Source organism: Vipera ursinii (genome assembly GCF_947247035.1).
Source record: "Vipera ursinii genome assembly, chromosome: 6".
NCBI lineage: Eukaryota > Metazoa > Chordata > Lepidosauria > Squamata > Viperidae > Vipera > Vipera ursinii.
In genome coordinates this window covers 87,663,085-87,684,210 of record NC_139515.1, presented here as the reverse complement: position 1 = coordinate 87,684,210, position 21,126 = coordinate 87,663,085, and the positions used below count along the sequence as shown (strand labels likewise).

General features: G+C 46.9%; 1 protein-coding gene and 1 long non-coding RNA gene across 3 annotated transcripts in view; both read left to right on the top strand.

Annotated features, from left to right (window-relative positions):
- Positions 1 to 21,126, top strand: part of LOC310642467 — a 210,696-nt gene that overhangs the window by 136,559 nt on the left and 53,011 nt on the right. The window lies entirely within an intron of this gene.
- TASOR2 (transcription activation suppressor family member 2) overlaps positions 4,601 to 21,126 on the top strand; it is a 40,351-nt gene continuing 23,825 nt past the window's right edge. The window contains exons 1-9 of one of the 2 annotated variants that reach the window (XM_083366082.1): positions 4,601 to 5,180; positions 11,942 to 12,043; positions 14,067 to 14,192; positions 14,297 to 14,316; positions 15,541 to 15,640; positions 17,108 to 17,208; positions 18,886 to 18,986; positions 20,247 to 20,319; positions 20,426 to 20,500. In XM_083366082.1, coding sequence (XP_083222208.1) covers positions 14,167 to 14,192; positions 14,297 to 14,316; positions 15,541 to 15,640; positions 17,108 to 17,208; positions 18,886 to 18,986; positions 20,247 to 20,319; positions 20,426 to 20,500 — 496 coding nt within the window. In that variant the 5' untranslated portion in view covers positions 4,601 to 5,180; positions 11,942 to 12,043; positions 14,067 to 14,166. Of the gene's footprint in view, positions 5,181 to 11,941; positions 12,044 to 13,966; positions 14,193 to 14,296; positions 14,317 to 15,540; positions 15,641 to 17,107; positions 17,209 to 18,885; positions 18,987 to 20,246; positions 20,320 to 20,425; positions 20,501 to 21,126 lie in introns of those variants that run through there. The other variant, XM_083366083.1, reaches the window with a different exon arrangement.

Below are 21,126 nucleotides of genomic sequence, written 5' to 3'. Positions count from 1 at the left end.
CCCCTCTGCCTTTTTTTCAGGGGGGGGTTTCACACCTGGCCCGATCTGTAATGGGTGCTGGTGGGCTTTGATTTCTCCTTTATGTATTTATTTGCAATATTTATTTATTTCTACAATGTATTTTTATTTATTGGCAATGTTGATTTAGTCATCGGTTAAGATGCCCGTATGTATCTGTGAAATTTATTTTATTGGCAAAATTGACTTGATTCATTTGCAGAAGGTACGAATAAGCACATTTTACAAATAAATATATATATTTATTTTAATTCCATTTATATCCCGCCCTTCTCCGAAGACTCAGGGCGGCTTACAAGCTTAGCAGTAGCTAATATTACCAATAAATACATTTCAAAGAAATAAGTGCATAAATTTGCCGAATAAATCAATGTTGCGAATAAAACGCCTTGTACGAATAAATACATATCACCAATAAAATACATTTATGCACAAAGAAATGCATACAGGATGCAAACACACCAATTTTGCGAATAAATAAAAAAATACATTTTACAAACAAAGGTAACGAAGGCGTGCGCTGCACAAGTTTCGTAGATAAACTTTACAAATGTAGTCCACCAACAAACTTAAGCAAATAAAGAAAACGCATTTCACAAGTAGGTAAATGTTACCAATAAAACACATTTCACAAATAAATAAATAATTAAAGGCCTGTTGGCTTTGTTGCATCATTTATGACACCCGAAATTTAGCAATTTTTTTTAAAATAAAAACTCCCGTGAGATTAAAATGATCACAAAGTAATTTGTGACACAATGTAAGATGTCATAAACAATTTCCTCTGCTCAACTTGATCAAGCCCTGGAGGTTTGGCTGCTATCTGCCAAATTATCTCTCTGAATTTGAAGCTCTGCCTTTGTCTCGGATGGATGGAGTAATCTGGTAAGCAAATAACTCTGAAACCAGGGCGGTCATTGGTTGTCTAATTAAAAATAAAAGGGAAAAAGTGGATTTGGGGGGTGGGGGGTGGGGGAAACTATATTCAGTAAGAATTAGACATTTGCACGCGCCAAATAGGAATTTTTGTTAAGTGAAATTTGGCCCCGTTTTACGAATTCTCTTGCCACAGCTGTTAAGCGAAGCACTGCGGTTGTTAACTTAGTAACACGGTTGTTAAATGAATCCGGCTTCCCCGTGGACTTTGCCTGACAGGAGGTCACAAAAGGGGATCGCGTCACACACACACACACACACACACACACCGGGACGCTGCGGCCGTCATAAATACGAGACAGTTGCCAAGCGTCTGAATTTTCATCACGTGACCCTGGGGATGCCGCAACGGTTATATAAGGGTGCGAAACCAACACAAGTCATTTTTTTTTCAGATGTCAATTCAGGATGGTCACTAAACAAAGCCTTGTACATCAAAAACTGCTAAGCTTGTAAGCCACCCTGAGTCTTCGGAGAAGGGCGGGATATAAATGGAATTAAAATAAATTTAAAAAAAACACCTGTATATATTTCCAGTTCCCCTTAGAATCCTGGGATTTCCTAGTGGTCTCCCATCCGTACTTATTATGTTTTTCCCTACTTACTTTTTTTTGTTTTGTTTTCACTAGCTAAGATCTGTTACGTGGTGCCTGGGGTGTGTGTGTGTGTGTGTGTGTCCTGGCTGTCAGAACTTCAAATCTGAGGCATAAATCTCTTTTTTGGGGTGGGGTCTGTTGAAACCTTGGTCCCTAAGCAACTCGTCGTAAGTCGAGGAGCAGCTCCGCTAAGAATCCGAGGTGTGTTTAGAAAAGCACTCAGCTAGCAAAACGGAGGAAAGGCTTGGAGGAACTCAATAGGAAAGTAAAAGTAAAGAAACGGAAAGTGAAGGTGGGTAAAAAAAAATCAGGCTTCGTGAGAAAACCAGAAGAAACCGCAGCGAGGACAACGTTAAGCTCTTACACATTTTTCTGTGGGAGAAAAACGGTCTGAAGTTTTTATTTCTTTATTTCCGGGAAGTGGGGAGGGAGGCAAGAACAGGTGAAGAAGAAAAAGGGAAAAAAAAAAGAAGAAGAGAAGGGAATGCCGGAAAAAATAAAAGGAGGATCGTTCAAAGGGAAAGGAAGGGAAATCGGGCAGGAATTTAACAAAATAAAAATGAACGTTTGGGGGCCCTGCAAACCAAAGATCAGAATATTTGGTGTGGTTGATGAAAAAAGAGGAATGGTGGTGGTGGTGGGGGAAACAGCAGCTAAGGAAGAGAAACAGCCTCAGTGACAGGGATTTTGCCGGAAAAGCTCAAGCAGGGGTGCTCTCTGGGTTTGGTGGTCTTCTTGCAGACGTTTCGTGACCCAACTAGGGAACATCATCAGTGCTGGAAGGGAGGGGGATTGTATGAGCAGAAAGCAAACAAGCGACGGAGCACCGGGAGGCAACCTCTTCCATCTCTCTCTCTCTCTCTTATCTCTTATCTCTCTCTCCCTGTCATATATATCTTATCTAATCTGTCTCGTAGAATCATAGCCAAGTAGAGAGACCTAGGGCTGGAAGGGACCACGGAGGTGGTCTAGTCCAACCCCCTGCTCAGTTAGGAGACCCTATATGTCAGGGGTGTCAAACTCAATTTCACTGAGGGCCGCATCAGCATTGCGGTTGCCCTCAAGGGGCTGGGTGGGTGTGGCCAGGGTGGGCGTGGCCTACTGGGTGGGTGTGGCCAGAGTGCGTATAGCCTACTGGGTGGGCGTGGCTGGAGTGCGTATGGCCTACTGGGTGGGCGTGGCCAGCTCTACATCGTTGGCATCAAGGGTGCCTATGGGGGCCTGGGCAGGAGTGGGACAGATCTGAGGGTCTCTGGCAGAAGGAGGGTCTCTGGGCCAGGGCCAAGGCAGTGGGGGCCGTTCCCTCACTGTTTCCAGGATGGCTTCGCGGGCCACATGAAACCACTTCGCGGGCCGGATCTGGCCTTGTGTTTGACACGTCTGCTATATGTCATTCTGGACAAATGACAAATCGCTTCTTGAAAGCTTCCAATGGTGGAGCACTCCCAACTTCTGGAGGCAAGGTCTTCCTCCGTTCCCTCCCTCCCTCCATCCCCTATCATCTATTTATAATCTATCTATGTATGTATTTATGTGTCCATCCATCCATCCATCCATCCACCTGCCGACCTACCACACCCACTCATCCATGCATCCATCTATTCATTATCTATCTATCCACCTGCCTACCTATCCACCCACACTCTTCCATCTATCTGTTCACTAATGCATCCATCCATTCCCGCCCCCACGTGCTCATCCATCCATCCATCCATCCATCCTACCTACGTATCTTAAATATCTAATAGAATCATAGAGACCTAGGGCTGGAAGGGACCTTGGAGATCATCTATGTCAACCCCCCCTTGCTCAGGCAGAAGCCCCTGTATCATTTCAAACAAATGGCTGCCCAATCTCTCCTACGAACCTCCAGTGACAGAGCGCTCACAACCCACAACTCTCTCTCTCTCTCTCCCCCAAGCCCCGGGAGTGTGCAGGGGTGCCCCTCCCCTACTCTAAAGAAAGCAGGGGAGGGAGGGAGGGAGGGAGGAAGGAAAGAAGGAAGGAAAAGAAAAAAAAGAAAGAAAGAAAGAAAGGGAGAGGGGAGGAAGGAAGGAAGGGAAAGAGAAAGAGAGAAAGAAAGAGGGAAGAAGAAAGGAAGAAGGAAGGGAAAGAAAGAAAGAGGGAAGGAGGCAGGAACGAAGAAGAAAGAGAAAGAAAGAAAGAAAGAAAGAAAGAAAGAAAGAAAGAAAGAAAGAAAGAAAGAAAGAAAAGGAGGGAGGGAGGAAGGGAAAGAAAGAAAAAGAGGGAAGGTGGGAGGGAGGAAGAAAGAAAGAAAGAAAGAAAGAGGAAGGAAGGAAGGGAAAGAGAAAGAGAGAAAGAAGGAGGAAGGAAGGAAGAAGGAAGGGAAAGAAAGAAAGGGAAGGAGGCAGGAACGAAGAAGAAAGCGAAAGAAAAAGAAAGAAAGAAAGAAAGAAAGAAAGAAAGAAAGAAAGAAAGAAAGAAAGAAAAAGAAAAGGAGGGAGGGAGGAAGGGAAAGAAAGAAAAAGAGGGAAGGTGGGAGGGAGGAAGAAAGAAAGAAAGAAAGAGGAAGGAAGGAAGGGAAAGAGAAAGAGAGAAAGAAAGGGAGGAAGGAAGGAAGAAGGAAGGGAAAGAAAGAAAGGGAAGGAGGCAGGAACGAAGAAGAAAGCAAAAGAAAGAAAGAAAGAAAGAAAGAAAGAAAGAAAGAAAGAAAGAAAGAAAGAGAGGGAGGGAGGAAGGGAAAGAAAGAAAAAGAGGGAAGGTGGGAGGGAGGAAGAAAGAAAGAAAGAGGGAGGAGGGAAGGAAGGGAAAGAGAAAAAGAGGGAGGGAGGGAGGGAGGGAGAAAGAAAGAAAGAAAGAAAGAGGAAGGGAGGAACGAAAGGAAAGAGAAAGAGAGAAAGAAAGAGGGAGGGAGGGAGGAAGGAAGGAAGTGAAACAAAGAAAGAGGAAGGAAGGAAGGAAGGGAAAGAAAGACGGAGGGAGGGAGGGAGGAAAAGAAAGAAAAAAAGCGGGGGTGGGAAGACGGGGGGGGGGCGAGCCCAACTGGCCGGAAGCTCAACCCACCCTCCTCCCGGGGAGGCGGCGACCCCTTCCGGGTTAGTTTTCACTTTCTTTCTTTGGCTGCGGGCTCCCTCCTCCGTTTTCACTTCCTGGGGTTGCCTCCTCCTCCTCCTCCTCCTCCTCCTCTGCCGAGCGGGCCGACGTCTTCCCCGCCCGGGTCTGGGGGCGCCGTTGAGCTTGGGGAGGGGTCCCGGGCAGCCCCCCCGCCCTGCCTGGAGGGGATTTGGCCCTGCAGACAGACCGACAGAGCCCGGCCGGGCTGCGCTTGGAGAGCCGGGAGAGGGGGTGGGGGGGGTCTGCCGCTGAAGCCCCCCCCTCCAAAAAAAAAGGGGAGTGGGCTGCCTGTGTCCCCCTTTTTTCCCCTCTCTCTTTCCCCCCCTCCCCCAAATTGGCCTTTGTGCTGCATCGCCTCGTGTCCTGGGTGCCAAGAGGGCTCCGGAGCTCGCTCGGCCACGCCGGCGCTGGGCAGCGGGGGAGAAACCCGGGTTGGCGCGTTCCGACGTGCGAGAAGGAACGCGAGAGAGAGAGAGAAGCGGGTCCCCGGGTCCGCCGCCTCGCTATCCGGCATGGCAGGGCGCGGAGGGCCGGCGGGTCGGACAGCTGTCACCGGTGAGTGCCGGGGCTGAAGGGAGGGGGAAGGAAACACGTGTCAGCCCGGGCTTTTTCCTCTTGGTGGCCCGCGCCGCGCTCAGGATCGGGGCCGGGCGAATAGGATCGCGGAAAGCCAAGCGGGCAAGGGAGAGGATCGCGAAAGAGGCTGCGCCCGATCCTCTCGGGACTTGCGCGTCCGGCAGGCAGGCAGGCGGAGGGCTTTTAGCATTGTAGCTGCGCCGGATCCTGCGCGGTTTTTCTTTGGGGTTGGCTCAGTGGATCAGGCGCACGGGGAAATCCTTTGGTCGGCCACGTGTTGGGCCCCGACAGAGGACCAGAAGGGAAACTTCCTCCAACTTCCTGTACAGTTGCAGAGAAGGTTTTGCCTCTGAGCCCAGGGAGGGAAGTCTGGATTCGCATACAGGCCGTCCTCGACTTACGGCAGTTCACATCCGTTTGGAGTTTAGAGCAACGCTGGGGGAAAAAGGGACCGAGGACCGATTTTTCACACTTAACGACCGCGGCACCGTCTCCCGGTGGCCACGTGATCAAAATCCGGACAACTTAGCAACTGGCATGTATTTATGACGATTGGCAGCGTCCCCGTGTGTGTGTGTGTGTGTGTGTGTGTGTGTGTGTGTGTGTGTGTGTGTCACGTGACCCCATTTTTGCTACTTTCCGACAAGCAAAGTCAGTGGCAGGAAGTTGGATCCGCTTAGCGACCGTGTTGCAAACTTAACAACTGCAGGGATTCACTTAAGGCAGGGACCGTCAAACTTGGCCCTTTGTTGTCTTGTGGACTTCAACTCCCAGAATTCCTCAGCCAGGCAGGCTGGCTCAGGAATTCTGGGAGTTGAAGTCCGCAACTTCAAACTTGGCCCTTTGATGTCTTGTGGACTTCAACTCCCAGAATTCCTCAGCCAGTTTGAAGACCCCTGACTTAAGGTCAAGAAAGCTCACTTAACGACTGTCTTGCTTAGCAGTGGAAAATTTTGGGGCTGAGTTGTGATCGTAAGATGTCGGCTACCTATATATCCATTATCTTTAATTATAAAGTGCCCAGAGCCATTAAGGAGCTGGGTGGCCTTCAAACTGAATTAATTAAATAGATTATGATGGTGATAATAATGGAGACTCACCTGTTTGAATCCATTTAATGTGAGTCAGCGTTAAACTTGGGTTTGTCTAGGGCTTGGTGAAAGCAGCCCTCTTCTATTTTGCAGAGCAAAATATTAAAATGTGCTGGGCTTAAGGCTCGTTTTAATGTAAGAACCCCCCCCCAGACAAAGAATAGAAGAGAATAAAGAATAGAATAAAGAATAGAATAAAGAATAGAGGATAGAGAATAGAATAGAATAGAATAGAATAGAATAGAATAGAATAGAATAGAAGAATAAAGAATAGAGAGAATAAAGAATAAATAGAATAAAGAATAGAGGATAGAGAATGGAATGGAATTAGAATAGAATAGAATAAAGAAGAGAATAAAGAAGAGAATAGAGAATAGAAGAGAATAAAGATTAGAACAGAATAGAGAATAAATAATAGAATAGAGAAGATAATAAAGAATAGATTAACAAATAGAATAAAAAATATGGAATAGAATAGAATAGAGTTGGAAGGGACCTTGGAGGTCTTTAAGTCCAGCCCCCTGCTCATGCCAAAGAACCATTTCAGACAAGTGACTATCCAGTTTGAAGTTGGTTGAGAAAGATCTTCTATCTAGCGTATCCTTCTTCACCTTCCTGAATTAATGCCGTCCTCTCTTCAGGCAGGCCTGCCACCATCTCCGTCTATTCTAGTCAAAAGGCCCTTCGGTTCCATGCTAGCAAATTGCAGCGGTGATCCATGAAACCTCTCTCCGGGTCCCCTTTGGAGACCCTTCCGCTCTTTTATTTCCATATTCTGAATTCTTGCCCCCCCACCCCTCCAAAAAGTCTGCTTCTTCTGCAAAAAAAACCCCCGCCTTTCAAGATTTCAACAGGTTCTGCAGCCCGAGGAAGTTTGGTTTAAATGGAATTTGGGATTTTCTGGTCCTGTATTTTGCAGAATTAAAAAAGGAGGCATCCTCTTTTCTTTTGTCTCCGCTGCTGTGGCAGTCTGTCAGCAAAGATGCTCATTAGCTCTGCGCCGTGCCAATTAATTTGTCGGTCCACGACAGCACAACGTGTGCGCACAGGCCATAATCACAGTCTTTGGAGGTAGTTTCGATCCTTGGAAGATGGAAACAGGCTTTGCCGAGCAGATAAGGGCTCCTGACTCAGTTTCCTGGGAAGTGGAGTTTAGCAGGCCGGGAACTGCAGTCGGGGGCAGGGGGAAATAAAATTAAATCCACAAGGAAGGAGATTCAGGTTAGAAATCAAGAGGAAGTTCCCGACTGCATGAGCAGCCGGTGGAACAACCTGCCACATGATGGAGCAAGTCTTCAAATAGAGGACGGAGGTACACATAGTCCTTAACTTCACAACTACATTTGAGCCCAAGGTTTCTGTTGTTACGGTAAGTGAGATTTTTATTAAGGAAGTTTTGCCCCGTGTTACAAACTTTTCTGGCCTCGGTTATTAAGTGAATCTCTTAAGTGAATCTGGCTTGCTTGTCAGAAGGTCGCGAAAGGGGATCACTTGATCTTGGGACAGAGCCACATTCATAAATAAGAACCCGTTGCCCAGCGTCTGAATTTTGACCACATATTCATGAGGATGTTGTAACTGTGAACAACGGTCATAAGTCAGGCTTTTCAGCGCCGTTGTAACGCCGAATGGTCACTAAGTGAACTTTAAAATTAAGATTCATGTTAGAAATCATGGACGGCGCGAGCAGCTGGCGGAACAACCTGCCCACATGAAGTCTTCAAATAGAGGGCCGAGGTACTTCTGACATAGACGATTAAATGCAGGAATCTCCAATCTTGGCAACTTTTAAGACTTGTGGACTTCAACTCCCAGCGTGGCTGGCTGAGGAATTCTGGGAGTTGAAGTCCGCAGCTCTTAAAGTTCCCATGTTGGGATCTAGTGAAGCAATTCTCATCCTCGGCAAATTTAAGGCTCTTCAACTCCCAGAATCGCCCCAGCCAGCATGCTTTAAGGTGGGTGGGCTTCAATTCCCAGAATCCCCCTCCCAGCCAGCATGCTTTGAGATAGGTGGGCTCCAATTCCCAGAATCTCCCCAGCCACCATGTTTTAAGGTGGGTGGGCTTCAATTCCCAGAATCCCCCCCAGCCAGCATGCTTTGAGATAGGTGGGCTCCAATTCCCAGAGTCTCCCCAGCCACCATGTTTTAAGGTGAGTGGGTTTCAATTCCCAGAATCCCCCCCAGCCAGCATGCTTTGAGATAGGTGGGCTCCAATTCCCAGAGTCTCCCCAGCCACCATGTTTTAAGGTGGGTGGGTTTCAATTCCCAGAATCCCCCCCAGCCAGCATGCTTTGAGATAGGTGGGCTCCAATTCCCAGAGTCTCCCCAGCCACCATGTTTTAAGGTGGGTGGGTTTCAATTCCCAGAATTCCCCCCCAGCCAGCATGTTTTAAGGTGAGTGGGCTTCAATTCCCAGAATCCCCCCCCCCCAGCTAGCATTCAGTTCTGCTAATTCTGGAAGCTCAGAGGTCTTAACATAGTCAAGGTTGAGTTGACCAGTTATTCAATTACCTAATCAATTACCTGGGGAATATCATGCCCAGGTTTGTGTGTAAGCAAGCCTCTTCTGGAGGCCTTAAAAAAAATTTAAAAAGCAAAGCCGTACCTTTCAAACAATATTCAGCATTCAGAATTTCCCCAAGTCCTTACGAAATATTCAAATTCTAAAATTGCGCCGGCCCAAATAGTTTATTCGCAGGAGAAAATGAACCGTTGCCGAGTTCGAGAAATGCAGCTTTAAAGCCTCTAATATACTCTTATTAATGTGTCTGTTTCCTGCTAGGATAGTTTCACTTTTGTCTCTGCTATCTAAGCAGCCTGCTCAAAAGAGGAGAATGTTATTCTGTTCTAATCAGTTTCGCTTTCTCCTTCCAAGGTCAGAAACAAAACAGCGTAAATAAAACGAACACAATAAAGGCAAAAGTTTTTTTTTTAAAAAAGCAACCTGAAGCCAAGGATGAGTTGTTTGGAAACTCCCAAGTCTCTGCTTTCCGTTCATTTTCTCCTGCGAAAAAAGGCTACATTGGACCGATGCAATTTTAGAATTAGAATATTGCCTAAGGACTTTGGGAATTGTAAACGGGAGGGTTTATCCCAGGGGTAGGCAACCTCGGCTCTTTTACGACTCGTGGACTTCAACTCCCAGAATTCCTGAGTCAGCTGGGAGTTGGAAGTCAATGAGTCATAAAAGCGCCCAGGTTGCCTACCCCTGGTTTATCCTTTCTTGTCTTTCCTTTTGGAAAACTGCACAGTTGGGACAGATTTAAGGACTGTTGTTGTTAGCTCTGAAGGAGCAAGACGAGCCTCCCTTGGCAGGAGCAGTGTGCCTTCGAAGTTGGGAAGAAGCGAATGGGAAGGATTGTCGTTTTCTTGGTTCAACTTTGAAGTGGGTGTGGGGAAATAGCAAGCAAGCTTAGCAGGAGCAAACTCCTTTTGATCCCATCCACTGAAGTTTTTAAGAAAGTTAAGAAACAGGAACAGCCCAGTATGCTAACAGTTCTTTGTTTGATCAGAGTTTGTGGATATCAGAAAGATGAATTTAGCAAAGTACACGGACTATAAAGGTAGCCCTTGAATTTTGACCACAACCTAAGTCGAAATTTCCATCGCTAAGCAAGGATTCAGTGGGTTTTGCCCCATTTTACGACCTTCCTGGTCCCCGTCGTTAAGCGAATCACTGCAGTTGTTAAGCTAGTAACCCGGTTGTTCAGTGAGTCTGGCACTTGGCTTGTTCAGGAGGTCGCCAAAGGGGATCACGTGACCCCCGGGAGGCTCCGATCGTAGTAAATATGAGCCAGGTGCCAATCAAATTTTGATCACGTGACCACATTTTGCTGCAACGGTCGTAAGTGCGAAAAGTGGTCAAAATTCACTTTTTCCCGTGCTGTTGTAACTTTAGATGGTCATTAAACAAATGCATGTAAGTCGAGGACTAGCTGAGCTGTACTGAACATGCTGTCTGTTCTCTTGCAGATTGTGGCATGATCTAAAACCAATAAATGCACAGAGTAAATAAATAAGAACGTTTTGTCGCCTGGCTAGATAAGTCTAACTGGAGCCAGTTTGGTCTATTGATTAAGGCACCAGGCTAAAAACCAGAGTGAGTTCTGGTCCTGCCTCAGGCATGAAAGCCAGCCGGGTGACTTTGGGCCAGTCACCAGGAGACGGTGAGTTCTAGTCCTGCCTTAGGTCATGAACACTGGCTGGGTGACTTTGGGCCAATCACCAGGTGCCTATGAGTTCTAGTCCTACGTTAGGCATGAAAGCCTACTGGGTGACTTTGGGCCAATCACCAGGTGCCTGTGCGTTCTAGTCCTGCGTTAGGCATGAAAGCCTAGTGGGTGAGTTTGGGCCAATTGCCCGGTGCCTGTGAGTTCTAGTCCTGCATTAGGCATGAAAGCCAGCAGGGTGACTTTGGGCCAATCACCAGGTGCCTATGAGTTCTAGTCCTACGTTAGGCATGAGAGCCTGCTGGGTGACTTTGGGCCAATCACCAGGTGCCTGTGAGTTCTAGTCCTGCATTAGGTATGAAAGCCTGCTGGATGATTTTGGACCAATCATCAGGTGCCTGTGAGTTCTAGTCCTGCGTTAGGCATGAAAACCTGCTGGGTGACTTTGGGCCAATCACCCGGTGCCTGTGAGTTCTAGTCCTGCGTTAGGCATGAAAGCCTGCTGGGTGACTTTGGACCAATCATCAGGTGCCTGTGAGTTCTAGTCCTGCGTTAGACATGAAAACCTGCTGGGTGACTTTGGGCCAATCACCCGGTGCCTGTGAGTTCTAGTCCTGTGTTAGGCATGAAAGCCTGCTGGGTGACTTTGGACCAATCATCAGGTGCCTGTGAGTTCTAGTCCTGCGTTAGACATGAAAACCTGCTGGGTGACTTTGGGCCAATCACCCGGTGCCTGTGAGTTCTAGTCCTGTGTTAGGCATGAAAGCCTGCTGGGTGACTTTGGACCAATCATCAGGTGCCTGTGAGTTCTAGTCCTGCGTTAGACATGAAAACCTGCTGGGTGACTTTGGGCCAATCACCCGGTGCCTGTGAGTTCTAGTCCTGCGTTAGGCATGAAAGCCAGCAGGGTGACCTTGGGCCAGTCCCTTTCTCTCTGCCCAACCCATACTCGCAGGATTGTTGTTGTCTGGTAGATAAGAGGAGGGAGTCTTAAATATGTCCTCATCTACTCCTTGAATTATTTCTGAAAATAATAAAGGTGGAATAGAAATAAATACGTGAGAAAATAAAACGAGGTTTCTTTTGCTTTGGCCCAGTTTGAGGAACAAGCCACCTTTGGGCTGAGTTCATCCAGCCTGCAAAGCCAAACCAAAGCGGGCCTTAATCTGGCTTTTCCTTAGATGCTAGAGCACTTTTAAGATCTGCGGACTTCCAACTCCCAGAATTCCCCAGCCAGCCCTGCTGGCTGGGGAATTCTGGGAGTTGGAAGTCCGCAAGTCTTAAAAATTCCACAGTTGGACACCCCTGCGCCGCCATGTTCTTCGCAGCTCAGAGCACCTTTGTGCGCCCCCCCCAAAAAAGAGAGAGAGAGAGAGACAATATGGAGCTAACCATGTTTGGTCTAACCCTGGTTAAAACTTCCTGGTGTGCCCCGGGTCAATCGAACCACGGTTGTGTCTCCTGTTGGTTTCGATGCAGGGCAAGGATCTTTTCTCAGCAACATAGGAAGCCGGTGCCTCCACCAAGGGAGAACTTGAGCAGGGCGGACATTTTTTAAGCGGCTGAACTGCGGAACTTGAGGTAAGGCGTGTCCCAGGGAAGGCCCTGTTTGGGAGCGGCCTTTTGTGGCGGGAAGCCCCTTATTTATTTATTTATTTATTTATTTATTTATTTATTTATTTATTTATTTATTTAATTGGTTGATCGATTAATGCATTAATTTTCGGCCTTTTACAATTTCTTCAACCAATAACTCAACCCATATTTGTTTGTTTGTTTGTTTGTTTGTTTGTTTATTTATTTATTTATTTATTTATTTATTTATTTATTCGACTTATATACCGCCCTTCTCCTGAGGGACTCAGGGTGGTGTGCAGGGCAATAAAATAAGAATACAGGTTACAAGATTTAAAGTTGAATGATTCTGCCCAATGTTGTAGGTTAGTTAAAATAATGTTAAAACCCAAACCCATCAGGCCAGGCCGGCTTGTTGGAATAGCTAAGTTTTTAGATCACGCCGGAAGGAGCGAAGGTCGGGGGCCATCCGGAGCTCAGCCGGCAAGCGGTTCCAAAGGATTGGTGCACCCACCGAGAAGGCTCTCCCCCTGGGGGTCACCAGCCGACATTCTCTGACCGGTGGCACCCTGAGGAGGCCCTCTCTGTGGGAGCGCACAGGGCGGAGGGACGTTGACGCCGGCAGTAGGTGCTCCCGTAGGTAATCCGGACCCACGCCATGTAGGGCTTTGTATGTCATCACCAGCACCTTGAATTTCACCCGGAAGGCAACTGGAAGCCAGTGCAGCTCACGGAGCAGAGGTGTAATATGGAAGTATCGGGAGACCCCCAAAAGAACTCGTGCAGCTGCACTCTGCACCAGCTGAAGCTTCCGAGTGGTTCTCAAGGGCAGCCCCATGTAAAGAGCATTGCAGTAGTCTAGACGAGAGGTCACAAGTGCATGGGTGACTGGCATCCAGGTCCAGATAGGGTCGCAACTGGCGCACCAGACGAACCTGGGCGAAGGCCCCTCTAGTCACAGCTCCTATGTGATCTATGATCTATATATCCAACCCTTGGTTCTCCTGTTTTTCTCCTACAACAACCCTCTGATGTTGGTTGGGCTGAGAGAGAGAAAGAGAGAGAGAATGGGACTGTCCCCATACAAAAGCAGGATTAGAACTCGCCGTCTCCTGGTGATTGGGCCAAAGTCACCCAGCTGGCAGTTCAGTCCTGCTTTAGTCATGAAAGCCAGGTGAGTGACTTTGGCCAATCACCAGAAGACGGGGAGTTGTAGTCCCGCCTTAATCAGGAAAGCCAGGTGGGTAATTTTGGGCCAATCACCAGGGGAGTTCTAGTCCCGCCTTAGGCATGGAAGCCAATTGGGTGACTTTAGGCCAGTCACCAGGAGACGGTGAGTTGTAGTCCCGCCTTAATCAGGAAAGCCAGCTGGGTGACTTTGGGCCAATCACCAGGGTAGTTCTAGTCCCGCCTTAGGCATGGAAGCCAATTGGGTGACTTTAGGCCAGTCACCAGGAGACGGTGAGTTCTAGTCCCGCCTTAATCAGGAAAGCCAGCTGGGTGACTTTGGGCCAATCACCAGGGGAGTTCTAGTCCCGCCTTAGGCATGGAAGCCAATTGGGTGACTTTAGGCCAACCACCAGGAGACGGTGAGTTCTAGTCCCGCCTTAATCAGGAAAGCCAGCTGGGTGACTTTGGGCCAATGACCAGGGGAATTCTAGTCGTGCCTTAGGCATGGAAGCCAATTGGGTGACTTTGGGCCAATCACCAGTAGACGGTGAGTTCTAGTCCCGCCTTAGGCACCAGAGCCAATTCGGTCAGTTTGGGTCAGTCCCTCTCAGCCCAGCCCACCTCACAGGGTTGTTGTCGTGGGGAGAATAGGGGGACGAAGTAGATACATTCCCCTGGAATGGGAAAACGGCGGTATATAAATTGAAATAAAATAAATAAATAAATAAATTATGAAGTAATAAAGACTGGATAAAAAAAATCTAATTCCTGAATAAATACATTCCCACCGCATCCTCTGGCTGGACCGCTAAAAAGAAAATTTTCCGATATTTTTTAAACCTTTCCTCCTCCACTACAGAGCCGTTTGGAGGCAGCCGAGGCTCGTAGGGAGAACCACTGAATGACTCTCGGACCGGCCCCTCCCTAAAACCCGCTCGGCTGGCTGGAGATCTTGGAGAATGTTGCCACTCGGTTACAAAAGCTTGTAAGTGACCTGCTCTCCTTTGACAAAGCCCTTTCTTTCATTTTTTTTCCCCCCTGGGTCTGATAACAATTCTCATTTTTCTTCTTTCTTTTTCACCTCTGCAGAGCTGAACATGACATGAAAGGTAAAAAAAAAATTAAAAAATACTATTTCTTTATGTTTGGGTTTCCCCCCCCCCTTATCCATTGTAACTATCCTTCTTTTCCTACCTTGTCCTCCTCACACACACACACACACACACACACACACACACACACACACGCATACCACCATGAAGAGATTTGAAAGGTCGGCTTTCTTTCCAAAGCTGCCAATTGCCACCTGAAATGAAAAGGGGGTTGGACTAGAAGACCTCCGGGGGGTCCCTTCCAACTCTGTTATGCTACGTTCTTCGCCCCTCGGGGCTTTGCAGGTTGATTGGGTGCTGGAGGGGGGAATGACGGTGAAAATACGCCCCTCCCATCTCCCCCTCCTACGGGGTTTCCGGGAAGCTTACGTCTGGTCCTTGACGTACGACCACAATGGACCCCCAAATTTCTGACTCATATTTATGACGGTGGCGACGTCCCGGGGACGTCACGCGATCCTCTTTTGCAACCTTCTGACAAAGCAGAGTCAATGGGAGGGGGGGGAAATCCGGGTTCATTTAGCGGCCTAATTTAACGACCGCAGTGATTCACTTAAGAAAGGTCGTAAAATGGGGGCCAAACTCCTTTTTTCCCCAAAAACGTCTCACTTAGCAATGGAGAGTTGCGGTGGTGAGTCAGTGTAGACCAGGGGTCTTCAGACGTGGCCGCTTTTGAGACTTGTGGACTTTCAACTCCCAGAAGTTGAAAGTCTTAAAGTGGAATTCTGGGAGTTGAAGTCCACAAGTCTTAAAGTGGCCACATTTGAGGGCTGGCTGAGGAATTCTGGGAGTTGAAGTCCACAAGTCTTAAAGTGGCCACATTTGAGGGCTGGCTGAGGAATTCTGGGAGTTGAAGTCCACAAGTCTTAAAGTGACCACGTTTGAGGGCTGGCTGAGGAATTCTGGGAGTTGAAGTCCACAAGTCTTAAAGTGGCCACGTTTGAGGGCTGGCTGAGGAATTCTGGGAGTTGAAGTCCACAAGTCTTAAAGTGGCCACGTTTGAGGGCTGGCTGAGGAATTCTGGGAGTTGAAGTCCACAAGTCTTAAAGTGGCCACGTTTGAGGGCTGGCTGAGGAATTCTGGGGGTTGAAGTCCACAAGTCTTAAAGTGGCCACGTTTGAAGACCCCTGCTTTAGAGTAAGGGGAAGGAGGTGTTACTTTTCTAATCTTTACAGCAGTTATGACTGCCTGCCCGTCACCTTTCTTTTTTCAACCCTTCAGTGTTGCATCGTGCGTGGGAAGGACACCTTTTCATTCAGAACCAGCGAGTGTGCCACGTCGTCCTTCAATCGCCTTTTCGGACTTCGCTCCCGGCTCAGTTGTAAGTCCTTATTTTTATTTTTATTTTTATTTTCTCTTCCGCTGGAGTTAAGCCGAAACACCCCCCGCCCCCCCAAGGACATTAAAAAGTACCTTCAAACTTGTGCTTGAATTGTTGTCGTCGCTAGCTGCGAAGTCGTCTCCGACCCATCGCGACCCTAGGGACCCTCCAGGCCTTCCTGTCCTCTACCGTCTTCTGGAAGAAAAATTGATCTGTAAATAAAAGGACTAGGGTTTCTCCCCCCCCCCCCCCCGTCTCGATGTTAAAGCTGTGGGTGTTTTGTGGGTGTTTTTTTTTAATGAAGCGGCAAATACTTTTACCTTTGCAACTTTTCCCCTGGATCCCGCAAGCGTGAGAAAAGAATTTCGTAGCTCAGGGTTGAACTCTCGAGGTCCTTGACGGGCTCTGAGCTAGGCGGTTTCCTCGCAGACGTTTCGTGACCCGACTCGGTAACATCATCCGTGCCAGAAGGTAGTGGGGTTTGTGGAGAGGAAGAAGGAGATAGAAGGAATAAAGGAGAAGAGGGAGGGAGGAGGAGGACTCTGAGGTCCTTGATGCTCTCCGAGCTTGGTGGTTTTTCTTGAAGATGTTTCATGACCCAACTAGGGAACATCATCCGTGCTAGAAAGGAGAGGATTTTGTGGAGAAAGACAAGGGGGAGAGCAAGAAGGAGATAGAAGTAATAAAGGGGAAGAGGGAGGAGGAGGAGGAGGAGGAGGAGGAGGAAGGACTGTGGGGTCCTTGGTGCTCTCTGAACTGAACTTGTTTTCTTGCAGACGTTTCATGACCCAACTAGGGAATATCATCAGTGCTAGAAGAGGTTGTAGAGGAGGAGGAGGAGGAGGAGAAGGAGGAAGAACAACTGTGGGGTCCTTGGTGCTCTCTGAACTGAACTTGTTTTCTTGCAGACATTTCATGACCCAACTAGGGAATATCATCAGTGCTAGAAGGGGAGTGAGTGTTGAGGAGGAGGAGGAGGAGGAGGAGGAGGAGGAGGAGGAGGAGGAGGAGGAGGAAGGACTGTGGGGTCCTTGGTGCTCTCTGAACTGAACTTGTTTTCTTGCAGACGTTTCATGACCCAACTAGGGAATATCATCAGTGCTAGAAGGGGTTGTAGAGGAGGAGGAGGAGGAGGAGGAGGAGGAGGAAGAACTGTGGGGTCCTTGGTGCTGTCTGAACTGAACTTGTTTTCTTGCAGACATTTCATGACCCAACTAGATAACATCATCAGTCTACAAGGGAGTGGGGTTTGCAAGCCGCTTACGTATAAAACAGAGAACAGACCCTCCTCCATTCTAATACTGATGTTACGAAGTTAGGTTACGAAATCATCTGCAAGGAGGCAGCCAAGCTCAGACAGCGCCCAGGAAACGAGGAATGGTTCTAGACTCCAGTTCTGCTGTTTCTCCACCTCCACCTCGGAAAGTCTTGAGGCCCAACCGTTTTTTCCTTTTCTTCCTTTCGTAGGCCAGCCAAGCTGGAATTCAAATACATCGTGCGGATATCTGAATTGCGGAAAAAATTGCCGGAAGCTGCCTTTAAAAAAAACAGTTATTCCAATGACGAAGGTACGCTTTTAAATTGTGTCATGCGTTGCGCTTTATCTGGGTCAGGACGGTTCGCTTTGATTCTTTTCTTTCCAGCCCCATGGGACATTGGATGGGGGGCAAGTGATTTAAACGGGCTCATGACTCTGGGGGTCCACCCGCCCATCAGCGGGATAATTAGGTGGAAACGGTGCAGGAGGGAACCGAATTTGAAACCAGAGTCACTCCCACGATGACGTTGGCTGTGTGTGAATGATGGATGGATGGGTGAATGGATAGACCAAACGAAAGGGATGAATGGGTGGATAAATAGAGAGATAGATGGATGGATGGATGGATGGATGGATGGATGGATGGATGGATGGCTGGCACACAGACATGAATGGATGGAAATGTAGTGATAGATATAGATGGATAATAGATTGGTAGATGATAGACAAATGATAGATTAGATAGATGATAGATAGATAGATAGATAGATAGATAGATAGATAGATGATAGATAGATAGATGATAGATAGATGATAGATAGATAGATAGATAGATAGATAGATACTGTAGATAGATAGATGAGAGAGACAGACAAATGGAAATGTAGTGATAGACAGATAATAGATTGGTAGATAGATAAATGATAGACAAATGAATGGATAATTAGATAGATGAGACAGACGAATGGATGAAAATGTAGTGATAGACATGGATGATAGATTAGTAGATAGATGAATGATTAGTAGATAGAGAGAATGGGTGGATAGATAGAGAGATAGAGATAGACAGAAGGATGGATGGATGGATGGATGGATAGATGGATGGAAATGTAGTGATAGACATATTTTTATTTTTATTTTTTATTTTAATTCCATTTATATCCCACCCTTCTCCGAAGACTCAGGGCGGCTTACAAGCTTAGCAGTAGCCTTCATTCTATGTATATGCCTGCTTGTTAGGGCTTTCACACACACCCCCAAGCGGCATTATTACAAAGTCAGCTTAATTGCCCCCAACAATCTGGGTAGATGGATAATAGATTGGTAATAGATGGATAATAGATTGGTAGATGATAGACAAATGATAGATTAGATAGATGATAGATAGATAGATAGATAGATAGATAGATAGATAGATAGATAGATAGATAGATAGATGAGAGAGACAGACAAATGGATAGAAATGTGATAGACATATAGATAGATAATAGATTGGTAGATAGATAAATGATAGACAAATGAATTGATAATTAGATGAGACACAGACGAATGGATGAAAATGTAGTGATAGACATGGATAATAGATTAGTAGATAGATAGATGATAGATAAATGAATTGATAGATGATAGATAGATAGATAGACAGACAGACAGACAAAGACAGACTGGTAGATAGATGATAGATAGATGAACTACTGGATAGATAGATAGATAGATAGATAGATAGATAGATAGATAGATAGATAGATAGATAGAGGGGAGGGAGGGAGGGAATGGGTGGGCATTGCTCAATAATACTGTGGGGTCCCTGGTGCTTTCTGCGCTTGGTGATTCCCTTGCAGACATTTCATGACCCAGCTAGGGAACATCGTCAGTGCAAGAAGGGAGTAGGGTTTTATTTATAATAGATTTATTTGACCATTAACACTGGATTGTTTTCATTTTCCTTGCCTTTTTTTAAAAAAAGTGTGCTTGATTTTTCCTGCAGTCTGTTGTCAGCAGTTATCATTTCGTTTATATCAAGTGGAAATATTAGACGAGAGTGAACTGAAAGATCAGCTCATTGGGAGCATGAAAGAAAAAAACCTGGTGAGTTCTTAAAAATCTTCAGAAATAACTATATCTTTTTTTTTGCAGGATCTGCCTGGGGGGGGGGGTTTCTCAATCTCCAAAAATGCCCAGCAAATCAGCATTTTAAAAATTTAGGAAGTCTGCCCCTTCTAGTGATTTACAAACACATCCACGTAAATTTTTTGATAGCAATGCCTCAATCTGTTTCTATATTAAAAAAAAAATGCTGCCGGAGGAATTCTGGGAGTTGAAGTCCACCCATCTTAAAGCATGCTGGCTGTGGAATTCTGGGAGTTGAAGTCCACCCATCTTAAAGCATGCTGGCAGGGGAATTCTGGGAGTTGTAATCCACCCATCTTGAAGTTGCTAAAGGTGGAGAAACCACCAGCTTAGCATGTTGTTATACACAATTATAGCTTAGTGTATTGTCAAACTCAGGATATTTTGGTAGACAGACCACAGCTCAGTGCCTTTGAAAAAAAACAGCTATTCCAAATATGTACATAGGCAGCATTTCACACACGATAAAGGTAAAGGTTCCCCCGCACATGCGTGCTTGTCGTTTCCGACTCTAGGGGCCGGTGCTCATCTCCGTTTCAAAGCCGAAGAGCCGGCGCTTGTCTGAGGTCGTCTCCGTGGTCATGTGGCCGGCATGACTAGACGCCAAAGGCTCACGGAACGCTGATACCTTCCCACCGGAGTGGTCCCTATTTTTCTACTTGCATTTTTTACGTGCTTTCGAACTGCTAGGTTGGCAGAAGCTGGGACGAGTAACAGGCGCTCACTCTGCTACGCGGCACTCAGGATTCGACCCGCCAAACTGCCGACCTTCTGATCGACAAGCTCAGCGTCCTAACCCACTGAGCCATCGCGTCCCTTTCGCACACGATACTAGGCCATTATTTTGATCACAGTTTCTTGAACAAGCCAGGATGGTCTATTTTTCCCCCCATTGTAACAAAACCAACAACAGATTTTTGAATGGAACCCCAAACCGGCCCTGTTACAGCTCAATATTACATATAAAGAAGAAGCTGTTAACAAAGATGGCGTGGCATTGTTTGATGGACGGCTGAATTGAACCAAACTGAATTCAAGCTGAATTGAGCTAGAGGGCTATCTTTTATTATTATTATTTTTTAATAAAAAAGCCCCCAGATGTGAAATTGCACGATAGGTGCCGGAGATTTGGGGAAGAAGCAGGAACCCCAGATCCGCATTCTCTGGCCATCTGTTTATTCTCCCGATGGAGAAATCCACTGCCTTTCTGTGTTGCAGGCACTTGTCAAATACGTAAATAACCGTGGAATCCTCCTCTTCCTCACCTCGTCCGTCTTGGCGAAAGGAAAAGGTAAGGATGACAGACCCTCAGCACCTTCCAATCCAGGTGGGTCTTTCTTCCCAGGAAAACTCAGCTTCAAAAGGTGAAAACATGGCGCCTTGCTTTCTGCTTGCAGATTCCGAGCCAAACGATTTGACGTCTCTTCAAGCTTTGTTTTTATTTCCATCACCAGGGCCCAAATATTTAACAGGTAAAATTTGTTGCTGCTGTTGTTGTTTTGCAAACACTGGGGAATCACTTAATCCGTATTATCACTTTTTTTTTGGTCCTACCCCCTTTTCCCCCTTATATTTACTTACTTACTTATCTACGAGAATTTTATTCCACTTTGGTTATTTTTATAAACGAGTCGAGGTGGCGAACATACCTAAATAATGCTTTTTCCTTCTGTTTTCTCGGCAACAACAGCAACCCTGTGAGGTGGGTTGGGCTGAGAGGGAGGGAGGGAGGGGCCCGAAGTCACCCAGCTTTCATGCCTAAGGCAGGACTAGAACTCCCCGTCTCCTGGTGATTGGCTCAAAGTCACCCAGCTGGCTTTTTTGCCTAAGGTAGGACTAGAACTCTCAATCTCCTGGTGATTGGTCCAAAGTCACCCAGCTGGCTTTCATGCCTAAGGTAGAACTAGAACTCACCGTCTCCTAGTTTCGTCTAGTTCAGGGGTAGGCAACCTTGGCTCTTTTATGACTCGTGGACTTCAACTCCCAGAATTCCTGAGCCAGCATGGCTCAGCTTGGAAACCTCTCCCTTTTCCCTCAGCGTGGCTGGCTCAGGAATTCTGGGAGTTGAAGTCCACGAGTCATAAAGCGGCCTAGGCCT